The 13,036-nt window shown below is 30.7% G+C and overlaps 2 protein-coding genes across 2 annotated transcripts; one reads left to right on the top strand and one right to left on the bottom strand.

Annotated features, from left to right (window-relative positions):
- The first annotated feature begins 466 nt into the window (after positions 1-466).
- On the top strand, positions 467-7,583 carry jumu (Forkhead box protein N4 jumeau). Its single transcript, XM_015517341.2, has 5 exons — positions 467-959; positions 3,833-4,699; positions 4,802-5,037; positions 5,098-5,348; positions 5,413-7,583. The coding sequence occupies exons 2-5, from the start codon at positions 3,855-3,857 to the stop codon at positions 5,692-5,694; spliced, it is 1,614 nt and encodes a 537-aa protein (XP_015372827.2). The 5' UTR covers positions 467-959; positions 3,833-3,854; the 3' UTR covers positions 5,695-7,583.
- On the bottom strand, positions 7,573-9,901 carry mRpL55 (mitochondrial ribosomal protein L55). The gene is made up of 3 exons (XM_015517330.2): positions 9,509-9,901; positions 7,878-8,022; positions 7,573-7,825 (listed from the first exon to the last, which is right to left on the bottom strand). The coding sequence occupies exons 1-3, from the start codon at positions 9,523-9,525 to the stop codon at positions 7,682-7,684; spliced, it is 306 nt and encodes a 101-aa protein (XP_015372816.1). The 5' UTR covers positions 9,526-9,901; the 3' UTR covers positions 7,573-7,681.
- Between the last annotated feature and the right edge of the window lie 3,135 nt (positions 9,902-13,036).

Below are 13,036 nucleotides of genomic sequence, written 5' to 3'. Positions count from 1 at the left end.
AAATTATTGTACGACGAACCACGTTCGAATAAATGTATAAAAAATGTCCTAAATCGTTACAACTTAACAGCAGCGTAATCAAACATCAACCCGTCCCCCCCCTAGGCTCCACAGTTCCTCACGGTAATGGCGGTAACAATTGAACAATCATACGAGTGCTGTGGATAACGAGGTGCAAGTCATAGTATCGGTTTCGGCGGCGGACACCGGGCCGGCAGCCGCGCGTGCAATGATTATCGACTTTTTTGCCGGGCGCTGTATTCGGCGGAAGAGCCGACGTCCGACAGTGTTGCCAACCCAACAATCCGCCGGAGCGCAAAGAATTAGTCTTTGGGTGGGAAGCGCGGTGGTCGCGGGAACCGGGAACCGCTGCCATTGGTCTGCCGGGGCCGGTACGGAAAATGCTTTCTTTGTCCGGCACTTCGGACGTATAAGTGTATAACGTATTTACGCGCAGCGCTCTCGCCTCCGTCGCCCACCGCTCCCCCGCGCCGGCCCGCCCACTGCAGTGTACGCGCACACACGAATGATCGTCGTTCCCGGTCGTTCCACACCTAGCGCGCCAATTTCTCGTCGTGTTTATATTATTTTTGTTTTTTTTTTCTCTTGTTTTCACGAATTCACGTATCACTCGCGCCGGTCGCTTCGACTGTCGATAATTGTTCGCGGATCGTTTCGTCGTGAATAAATACCGTCGAGGTGCTTCAGTCGAACCAGTGACTACGTACACCGCGTCAAATATCGTCGTCGCCGCCACTATCTCGCATTTTATTTCGTTGTATGTATTGACGCTATTGTAACATTACCGGCGTACTACCCCGTAACCAGTAACCACCACCACCACCACCACCGTTTACGCTGGACATAACCACGGCCGCAGACGGAACCGACAGAGAATCATCACGGCGGTCGAGATAGCGTACCGGTTTACTACGCACGGACACGTTTACGACGTACAGGTGAGCAAAGTTTTGGCGGCAACTTAAACGTCGTGATTGTATGTTACATAAGCGCGCGTCGACGGGCCATCGTCGTTTTCGAAAACCGCACTTGTGCCGCCCCGCTGAAAATTACGCCGGTTGCCGGGTCCCGCCGGTAGATAAAAATTGTACAAGGTCAAGCCCGGGGTCCCGCCATAATGGATCGCGTTAGCCGATGGTGGTTGCCATGGCGACCCTAGTGACGAGTAGTTCCACGTATAATTGCTATTACCATTATCGTAATATTATTAATCTAATACGAACAACAATAATAATACGTTGAACTTTGAACCTCTTTTTTGTATGTCGTTATCGTTTCACTGACATAATAAATAATAATATTGTAATTATGTCTTGATCGTCTTCGCTTAGTGCGCAGTGCGCACCGCGTATCTCGTGGGTCGTGACGAACGCGTCTGCGGTCCCGGCCGACCAACTCCGTCCTTTGTTGTTGTTACTGCTGTGATGGTAGGTTTTGGTCGGTCCGGACACAAAAATCTAAACACTCGAACACGTGCTCTCTGTCCCTGGCGCGCTGATTGTTTTTAATAATTTAAAATGGTATTGGGCAAATCGTTCTCGTGCGTGTGGTATTTATTATTTACCGGTCGAAGGTTATGGCGGCATGCCGCGATCGTGATAATTCACCGGCCGTCGCCAGGGCGCTTCTCCTTTGTTATAGAAAGTCCACCCGGCTACCTGTAGTCAGCACGAAATAAATAGAATGTACCATGTTAACAGAACGTACGTGTTCAAGCCTCAAGGTCCACCTCGCCCCCTCTCGCTTCGTATCTGCCGGTTCGCTCCGCTTCCGCGGATCCGCCGTCTGCGCGCGGGAACGTTTTCCCTCCAAACGGTCTACGAAATGTATGTTTTGTTATGATTATTTTCCACCCAAGGTTACTCAATGTTGCTCATTGTTGTTGTTTTGATGGGCGGCGGCGGTGATATCCCCTTCGATGTCATTTACTCATGTCCCGTGCTTCTCCAATTAAATTATAATATGGTTTGGGTATTTCGATTTTCGGTTTTTTCGTATTTCGTCATGCCTACACATACCGTTCAGACGCATTCAAATTATTTTATCGTTATCGCGGTATTCGCCGGACATGTCGTATTCGTATATGCCTAAAATGCACTGTATTGCTGCACGCAATATTGTTGCTGTTGTTATTTATTATTATTGCCACTGTTGCTCTGGTATTATACAACGATCAACTCGGCGCCGCCCGTTCACGTTAACAGTTTTACACATGTTATCGGAATTTTTTTTTTTTCTTATTGCCAGTTGCTGCACTCTCTGTTACTGGGTTATGTTTGTTTTATTCGTTACGAGGACTGGTACAATCGTTCAGTTGTAATATGAAATTATTATATCGGTCGATCGTGTTCGTAATAATTTTATAATTTAATGACTGGGGCGATAACTATATATGTAGTGTAATGTATATTTTATACAATTGGCGCATGTTTTGCTAGTAATATTATATTAATGAAATATAAAAGTATCTAAAATATTATTTTTTATGACACCAATCCCTTGTGTTTGTTATAATCATCGTGATCGTGTCTAGTGGTTTTTGATTTTTGAATGAACACCGCTAAATTTCCTGGCCGTTGTTTCTCATTAAATTTAAACATTCCGTCATAGTAATGACGGCGATAAGGTTCCTTAATTGCACAAGGTACAACTGCGGTGTACGTTTATACTTTTACGTTTAGATGCGCTATTCTGATATTTGAAGAAATTATTTGATAAATTTCCAATCGATCATAGATAAACCCGTGCACCAATGTATTATTCTATATTAATATATCATACAGTTAGCTCGATATTATAGTCGTAAAATTTAATTTTAGAATGTTGAACGACCTGCTTTGGATAATATTTATCGATAATTCTTAACTAAATGTTGAGTTCTCAATCTCTCCAATTAATGTTGACATAAATTACTTCTTAAAAGAAATTATAGATAGCCTGTGTAATAAAAGTACTTAGATACTCTACTTTTGTTGACAGGTGTTTATTCCATTATGGCGTTATTGCTTTTATTTTAGACGGAATAGTTAAAGTAGCAACATACGTTGAGTTAGTCTTTGAGGAAGAGGAATTTATTTTATTATTATTTTAGGAAATCTAAAAGTAATGTAGGCATATTATAAGATTATTTAAAAATTTAAGTTCTTAAATATTATATTCATTTTCAATGTATGGCCAAAATTATTTATGGCTGAATGCTTAATATCAAGTACGTTTTTAGAACAAACATTATTATGCCGTAATTTAGCAAGGGCTTATAGTCCCCCTTTTTCAAATATGAGTTGTTATTGATTTTTAGTATTAATACGTGGCGCCATCTTCTGGCACAAATACATCTACATGAAATAACTGTCAAATACATTTTATTTTAAATTGTGTTTTACTTGAATTTTACGTTCTAGAATCCTAAAATTTGTTGATTCCATAACTTTTTTTGTTATGAATAACAAGAAAATCTACAATCTGTATTAAAAGTAAACATTAGGTAACATGGTGGTTAGATTACAAAGCATGATGGCTTGATTAAAGGGGACACTACTTCACAATTCTAGACAGACTTTTTTTTTCTTTTCTTAATTTATTTTTTAAAGGTTGAGGAGGTCTCAGGGCTGATTTTGCTTATGACAACAAGACCGGGTTATCTGAAGTGTGAGGGTGAAGGTTGAATATTAGAGGATTAGAATGGTTATACATGTTTTTATGAATAATTTATAGTAGTGACTAATTTATATTAACATACAACAACATGTTAATTAGACATTAATCTACCTAATGTTTTTAAAATGTTATAATTATTTAATTTTGTTTCCAGTTATATCAATTAAAAAAACATCATGGATCTTGGAACATTAGATAGTCTTACTTTTTATCAAGACTGTATAGACTTTGACATGAAAAGTGATTATGATCGTGTTTTATCAAATAGTAGTTTCAACTATGATGATTCCTTGTCATTAAATGATGACAACATGATGTCCATGATGGATCCGCTCAATTCTGGATTATGGCTCAATTCTGATTCAGATTATCACCATCATTTAGACTTCATGGAAGGTGACTTGGAGTCAGCTATCATGGTTAATCCTAATTCTGTAATACCATCATCTGCAGCAGCTGCTGAAATTAAAGTTAAAGAAGAATCAGTTGAACCAGTTTTACCGAATACATATACGCCTTTTACAATTAAACAAGAGAAGCTTGAACCAGTTGAACCTCAAGAAGTTAAGATTAAGTTACCTGAAATTAGTCCAGAATGCATTAATATAAAATCTGAAAAATCACCATTAGAAATAACTAAAGTGGAAGAACTTAAACCTATACCAAAAGCTATTAGGCTATCTGATTTGTTAAGTCAAACATCGAGTACTGGACACCAGAAGACTGAATTAATGACTGTACGTGTAACAATGCCATCAGCTTTGCCCACCCTAAAGACAACTGTAACTACTAGGACAGTTCCTATTTCTTTTGTTAATAATACTATTTCCGGACATTACAAAATTGTTAGGCCTAAGCAACAAATAAAACCTATTCAATCAAGAATCAATGGCAACAAAATTAATGAAAATATGGGCTTATATCCAAGACCTACTTATTCCTACTCATGCTTGATCGCTATGGCATTAAAAAACTCAAGCTCTGGATCCTTACCTGTTTCAGAAATTTACAATTTTATGTGGTAAGAAATTGAGCATGTAAATTTTAAAAACTTATGTGTTATGTTATGTATATGTTTGTTTTAGTAATTAATCATTTGATAATATTGTATGTTTTTTTTCAGCAAACATTTTCCTTATTTTAAGACTGCCAGTAGCGGATGGAAGAACTCTGTTCGTCACAACCTTAGTTTGAATAAGTGTTTTGAAAAGATTGAAAAGCCGATTGGTAGTACGGGCGCACCAAGGAAAGGATGTTTATGGACGATGAATCCTAGCAAAATATCAAAAATGGATGATGAGATGCAAAAATGGTCGCGTAAAGATCCTTCTGCAATTAGGCGTGCAATGCTAAATCCTGGTAAGTTACAAACATAACTAAATAATTTAATTAAACTATTAATAATTATGAATGATTTAGAACATTTGGATTTGCTTGAACGTGGCGAGATGAATGAATGCTTTGATCGACGTGACAGTTATTACTTTGATGATGAAGAAGAAGAGGAAGAAGAAATAATCAGTCAAGAAATGACATCAGAAGACGACAGAATCAGTGATGTTGAAGAAGAATCTGATAATGAGTCAAGAGCTGATAAGGATGATTCACCATATCAACTAATAACATTTGGCCTAGATGACTTAGCTAACCTTAATGACCTTGGCAATGATGTAAGTGTTTAATCTTTTTATAAATTTCAATTCTAATAAAAAATCAAATATTTAATTATTGCAGATTGATGATGATGAAGAAATTGAGGAGAGTTCAAATGATGGTAGTTTCGGCATTGAAGCTTCAGAATACAAAACAAACTTTGACGATTTGATATCTGTTCAAGATATGCCTATGACATATGTAGTTCAGCCTCAAAATAAGACTGTAATCAACAATAAACGACCGTATCAACAACCTTTATATAAAGGTAGTTATGTGTTAACTAAAAATGTTACATCAAATGTACCAAGTCCAAAGCGAAAATTCATCAGCAGGCCCGTATCAATATTAAGAAATATTTAATATGAACATTTGATGTAACGCAAGAATAACATACAGGCCTTGATTAATTGCAATATTGGTAAAATGCATAATTTGCTGATAACCCAATTTTAATATTTTAGTCATATTAATTTCATTTTGGTACTTTTGAGTCTGAATAGTCAAATTACAATGGGTTACATATCAAGTGTGTTATGTAATATAAATGTATACAATTTAATTTTGTGATGATTTTCGTGATTATTTGAAACAGTAAATACCACATAATATGTAGTTTTTATTTGTATGTGTACTGTGTAGACATAATTATAGACTGCTAAATTAAGTTCCCAATGGTCAATTACTAGCTATTACTTCTATAATATATTTATTTTATTTCTTGATATAAGAAAAATAAATAGTTTTATTTAACTGCTGTACTTTTATTTGTTCAAGGAAGTATATAAATCACATTCAATTAATGTATTTAACAGAAGTTAAACTTAGTTCTTCATACAAAAATAATTATTATGATTTCTAATTTGTTCTATTTTATCAATTTATTTCCTTTTTAATCGCTTAGACTCAATATTACTTACATAAGTATATAATTTTTGTATAATATATGTTTAAATTTGATGACGGTCTTTTTATAGTTTAAATAAATTGTTAAATCATAACTTAATTGAAATCTTATATTATTAGTTACAAGAATTAATAACATTTACAATACAACCATATTTTATAACAATTTATAATATTAATTGTGAAACTAACAACTATTTGATTTTGATACTTCCTTTGAATAATTAAAAGTTTTTTTTTTTTAATTTTAATACGGTTTCAATGTAATATTTTTGTGATTAGTATTTAAATTTTAAATACTAATTTATTTTAACTTTTGAAATAAAATAACCAGTCAATAAAATTTTATTTCAATTGTATACTTTATGTATCTGTTATTAATTTAATAAATATTTAATGTATTTGGAATAACTGAAAATACTAATTTATTAAGATTGACTTTTCAGACTCGTGTTTTTTTAAATGTACCATTTGGGTGAATTATTTGACCATTTAATACATAAACTAAATTTAAAAATTAAGATATTAAGATTGGTGTTAACAGATCAGCTAAATATGTGTAGAATTAATTTACTAATATAAATATGAAATATTTATACCTCATATTATTAATGGGGTGTGGGGAATTATATTTATTTACAGTGAATTAAATCATCTACCAATAGTTGTTATGAATTAGTTAAAGATGTTTGTTATTTTAATTACATTTTGTATGATAATGGGTTTAATGTATTCTCATTGTATACCTTCAGTTCACTATATATAATAATAATGCAGATTTGGAATTACATTGTAATTCTTTTTATATAAAAGGTTTTTAAAATATCCTACTGTATTGCAACCTGTTTTAGTAAGATGAACGTGCCTATTTTGATTACCAATACATATATTATGTGTTTTTCTATCAATATATAATTTTGTATCTTTTTTATATATAAATATATATATATATATATATATATATATAATTTACTGTAATATTTGGTAAGCTAACTAAGGATTAAGTTAACCATAGAAGACATTTGATTTTCAATAGGAAATAATTAAATTATAAGACACACAATGTCGTCAAATTAAGCATTATAGTTAATTAAAACATTTTGTAAGTAATTAGGTATAATAAAGTAGTTTTTTGAGTGTCTGGATTATATTAGTATTGTATATATATATATATATGAAAAGTCTGCGACCTTCGGTCAGGTGTGTACCAGAGTTCAAATTGCATTTATATTGTTTAATTTATTTATAAATATATATATTTATATATATTTGTACTTTTTTCCTGCTTAATATTTCATCTGTCCGATGTGTCAATTCTATTAAAAATAAATGTCATTGATTCTAAATAGTATTTTATTTTGTAAAAATGTACAAACATCCTAAATCTAATATCGTTAATTAATTATACACATTTTATACTTTGTATATTATGATATAATCAATGTCACTTTTTAAAATATTTTAGATACTTAGTCCTATCAAATGAATCGTCCAATTCCTCTACTATTTTGACCTTTTGTTTTGGTCTTCTTGCTTCAATCCTGCGCTTGCGCTCTTCTTCACTAATTAAATTCATATCTAGAGGTAACTAAAATCAAATTTATTGTTATATCAAAAATTTTCAAAAAAAAAATATTTACTTTTATAATCATTCGAGGATCGTTGAATCTGATGGTATAACTTGAACCATCTGGTTGAATTATTTTGGTAAGGTAGTGTTGTGGATAAATTTTTCGATGAATTTTTGTAATTGCAGCTGACTTACTACTAAAAAAGCGACCGGATCTAAACAAAACATCATAAGTTATATTAAATAAAATAAATAACATATGGGCTATATAAAATTATATATACATATATTATATAATACATATATGTGAAACTAGTGTTTTGTTTAATACTCATATTCAAACAAAATTGAATAGACGAGTGATGGATTGCTTTCAAATAGAAAAATATTAATACCACTACTTTATCAAAATATTAAAATATTTTTTTTATAAACCATCTAATACCTGTTAACAATTTCCAATTCACTAAAATTGAGAAAATATATAACTAATTCTATTCAGTAAATATACCTTTCAAAATAAAAGATATTCCTAGACCCCCCACCCCTTATTGGAAAGTTTAAATTATAAATTGTACATCAGAATACAGCAAAAATCGCAGGCAACAGAAAAACACCTAACCAATGTGTTGTCTGTACAAACAGTAATCACAATATAGTAAATTTTTCTTCATTAATTACTTTTATTAGTTTCAATATAGGGTGAATTGACCTACTATCAAACTTATAGCCTTATAGGTAAGAATATTGTGTCTATCACAGATTGTTAAGCATTGGGGATTTTTTGATAATTTTATTTCCAAGTAAAATTAGATTGTTTAGATAATCAAGACACCTTTAAGATTTTATAGGGGTTCATCACCTCGAAGTAAGATAAAATTTAGCGAACATAATGTTCATTTTTGATATTTGTCTTGGGATCTTAGCCTTAATAAATTTACATATTCCTTGTAAAATAACACGTAACTTAGGTTTGTTTAAAATTCCATTCTACAAAACAAACATTGGTACTAATCTATTCCTCCCTAGAGCCCTTTTTTTAGCCAATATTATTCCTGCCAAACTTAATTTTTTTAATATGTCTCGTTATACCTTCAAAGCTAATACATTAATTATACTTAATAATAATAATTTAAATAGATGAATCAACTTTAATCTAAAATTGATTTTTATATTTTATTAATATTTTTACTTGCTATTCATTTACCTATTATTTTTATTGTTGTTTTAATTACTATTAGTGTTTTGGAAAACTATCCTAATTATTTTAACTTTGTTCCATTCTGTTTTTTTTTTAATGGAATTGCTCTTTAGTTTGTTGTCATATTGTATATTTTTATATTTTCTGTTTAAGGACTTATCATCCATTGAATATATATATAAATAAATTATCAAACACTATATACATATATAATACTTCGAAATACAACACTTGTGCATATTTCCATAGTGATTGTTTGAGTATTTGAGGTATATTGATACCTATAAGCATTCAAAAGCATTTATTATCAATTTGGAAACTTTTATTTATCATAAAACACTGTGGCTCATACTTTAACAAGTAGTTCAATTGTTCTTGCTCTAAGGTATCATAATATATTAATACATTATAAATTATAGTTTAAAATATTATACCTATAGGGTATAGTACTATACTAAGTATATACAATAATATATAGGTGTTGTTAAATATTTACCTACCTGGCGATGATGAGCATAATTATAAAATTTGTCGCACTTGTGTCTCGTACCAACAAAGAAAACAAAAGATAGCCAAAAATGACAGCCGACAGTCATAAATGAAAAATGTGTTTTGTAATTTTGTATGAATGCTTCTAGCTTCTAATGCTTCTATAGCCTGAACATTCTAACTTCTTGGTGCTTCTAATCAGAAAGCCAGTGATAAGCAGTTGTCCAAAAAATGATAAGGGTCCGGTATTTTTTTTTTTTTTGGTGATCTCGGTTTAATCTATTCTGTGGTGTGATCGACTTCTCAACGTCGTGTTGGTACTGTTGGTAGGTCTCCAGGATCATGTAATACAGTCCCGGATTTATTATAGAAATTTTAAGTTTAAACCACGACTATATCAAGACTGTATAACCGAATTGACGCCAAAAACAAAATATCTTGTGTCTATTAACTAGATATTTCCTCACTAGGTTGCGTTGGAAACTTCATCAAAAAGTGATAACCATATTTAGTCATTGATTATAGAATATTCTATAATCAATGATTTAGTTATCATACAACATAATAATTAATAATTGTTCTATGCTATTTAAATTAGCCTAATTTATATCGATCTAACAAAAATCGAAATACGAAATTACAAATTAGTAAATTACGAACTGTAAATTAATACTAAAACTAAATTAACCATTGTTTCTTTATTGTAGGCATTTATTGACTTACATTACCATTTAAATTGGCCATTGTTATTGCGATACTTACAATATTAATACATCCAGTATATTGTTGAGCTATATAAGCTTATTACAGTATTTTAGATCATAATATTAACTGTTTAAAATGCCAAGCTATTTTGTGTGTGAATGAAATCCCGTCTTTAAGAATGTGGCCTAATAAATTGACACTATTTAAAGGACAGTGAAATATTCTATTTATTTTTTTCTATTGTAATATAGTTGCCAAGAATTATCATGCCAGATATTGCAGTCCATTATTATTTATTATATTAATCAGTGTTAATTCATTGTACATTAAGATTAGGTACCTAGGTGATGTATAATTCTTTAAATTATAATAAAAATAATAAATATAATATCTAAAGTCTTAAAATAAAATAGTACCTTATATATTATGTTAAATTTCAATTAGTGCCATTTTTGCTATGCTACTCCTATAACTTTTAAGCAGGGCTTGGAATCGAAATTAAAAACACCGGTATGTTAACCGGAACCCATTGAAAATATTGGAACCCTTTTTCGATTTTCCTAGGAACCCAAACCGGAACCGGAACCGATATTAATCGGAAGATAATTTTTCGGTTCTAGTTTTATTTAATTATTTAATATATTTAGGCAGGTAATACAATATATTATTAAATAATAGTTGATTCTTAAAATTTGGTTGTACTTTATACGTGTAATTATAATTGTACATTTCTATAATCTAACAGTTCCAGGAAATAATAAAATATGAGCATTTACCAAAATAAATATATAAATATTGTTATTTGCCCGTTGGTTATGATTATTTCCATATTATATTTTATAACTTATAAATAGTTTTGTATACAATTTCTTGTAATGTAAGTTGATGAATGATGTCTAAAAATATAAAATGATTATTAAAACCATCAAAATACACACCCGTATAAATTGTTATCAGATTGTGACAAGGACTAATAATTATTAATATTATATAATGGTATACATATACAATATATACATAATAAATATAATTTCTGAACAGTTTCTTATAATAATAAAATAGGACTGATGGGCGGATAACCAATAATTTTTAATATCGCAATATGCAATGTTCGTTTATTCTTATTATAAGCTATCGACTAAAGTGCACAATTGTGAATATTTGAATTTTGAATACCTTTATTTTTATTGACCATTCGAAAAACACTTTTCAGTAGGCACAATTTCAACTTTTGACTTGGGGGCTGAATATATTAAAGGCAAGCTGACCATTGCAATATAGCATTTTAAAATTGTATGTCATAGGATTTTGGGGGGGCTGCGGCCCCCTCCCCCTAGTTTGCGCCTATGGGTATATGAATTAAGTTTATACTTGGTTTTTTTTTACTTTTTGAAAAAAAAAATTAACCTCTAAATACCGTTATTAACCGGTACCAGAACCGAAACCTTAATTCTAAAATTTTAAGAACCGGTACCGAATTTTTATTTTTTTGAAGAACCTAATTGGAACCGAAACCGAAAAAATCATAAAGGCTCCAAGCCCTCAATATTTTAATACATTACATAAATGTTAAACTGCCATAATTTTAAAACTGATTTTTAAACTACGATTTACAGCGGACAGCGAAATAATAATGGTTCAATCACAGATTATAATATTTATATAATCTGTGGTTCAATCATAGATCCATAGACAAAGAAAATAATATATAATAGGTCTATGGTATAAATGTATAATAATTGTATTTGGCTTATTGGCTTCACTTTTTACTTTTTTAGCAAAAACGGCACCGTGCCCGCGGTTGTTATTTTATATTATACTTATCTATGGCCCGCGACACCTACTCAATGGTTTAAACTTGGACAAAATTAGATTTTTTCATTGAAGATTAACGATATTTGTTATATTTATATTATTCAAAGATTAAAAAAGCGGGAAGTCGTGGATGTCGATCTGCTGTACGGTAGGTTACTGTAATGGATGGGATTAAATTTGAATACAATGATAGGTATCATTGTATACGTAAAACGATTCTGAACGGAGATGATTTGTCAGTCTTGGATATATTATATTTAAATATTGTCAATTGTCATATATTCTATTTTGAAACAAACATTTTATTTTTCAATTAAGACGCATTTACAATTTTGCATAAGGCATGGTTAATCAATTAGTGTAGTTATCATGTAGTTATCACAATTCATAATACCTTATATTATCATAGATATACATATGTATGATATACCTGGTTTGAGGATAAATCGTTATCATTACGCGATTTCATAAAAATTTAAAACTCAAACGCTCAAAACATTTTTCCTATAATGACGCTTCAAATTTTCTCTATAGCTATTTGAAGCAAAACTTATGGAAAACTTGGTGTTAAATTTTATAATTTTAGGTATAAATACAAACAATATTATGAATTTTGAACAACAAAATAATTTTCAAATATTGATGGTTTTGACGAATTTTTGTCAATATTTGAAATTCAAATGCTAATAAAAATTTAAATTGAATTTCCGGTGGACATTTTTTTATAAAGATTGACAAATTTGTAAGGAATCTTGTATTAAATTTTCAAATCTTAGGTATAAAAGGAAAATTTTTTATGAATTTTTAGAATAAAATAATTTGCGAATTTTCGTGATTTTTACGTATGTTGTCAAAATTAAACTTTGAATGCATGTAAAAAAAAAATGTGGCTATATATTTCTTTTATTTTTCAATTGCTATTGCAAAACTATATTATGGGTCTTGTATTAAATTCTCAAATCTTAGAATTAAAAAGAAAAATTTTTATGAATTTCGATCTAAGATAATTTGAAAATTGC

This window comes from Diuraphis noxia, unplaced genomic scaffold, assembly GCF_037042655.1.
Source record: "Diuraphis noxia isolate RWA-SAM2 unplaced genomic scaffold, SU_Dnox_SAM2 contig0003, whole genome shotgun sequence".
In the NCBI taxonomy this organism is placed as follows: domain Eukaryota; kingdom Metazoa; phylum Arthropoda; class Insecta; order Hemiptera; family Aphididae; genus Diuraphis; species Diuraphis noxia.
This window is presented reverse-complemented; position numbering and strand designations above follow the sequence as displayed.

Coding starts and splice junctions, on each gene's coding strand:
- mRpL55 (XM_015517330.2), bottom strand. Junction 7,826..7,877: donor ATCCTCGAATGATTATAAAA/GTAAATATTTTT, acceptor ATTTGATTTTAG/TTACCTCTAGATATGAATTT.
- jumu (XM_015517341.2), top strand. CDS start 3,855: ATGGATCTTGGAACATTAGATAGTCTTACTTTTTATCAAGACTGTATA. Junction 5,038..5,097: donor GCGTGCAATGCTAAATCCTG/GTAAGTTACAAA, acceptor TGAATGATTTAG/AACATTTGGATTTGCTTGAA. Junction 5,349..5,412: donor TTAATGACCTTGGCAATGAT/GTAAGTGTTTAA, acceptor TAATTATTGCAG/ATTGATGATGATGAAGAAAT.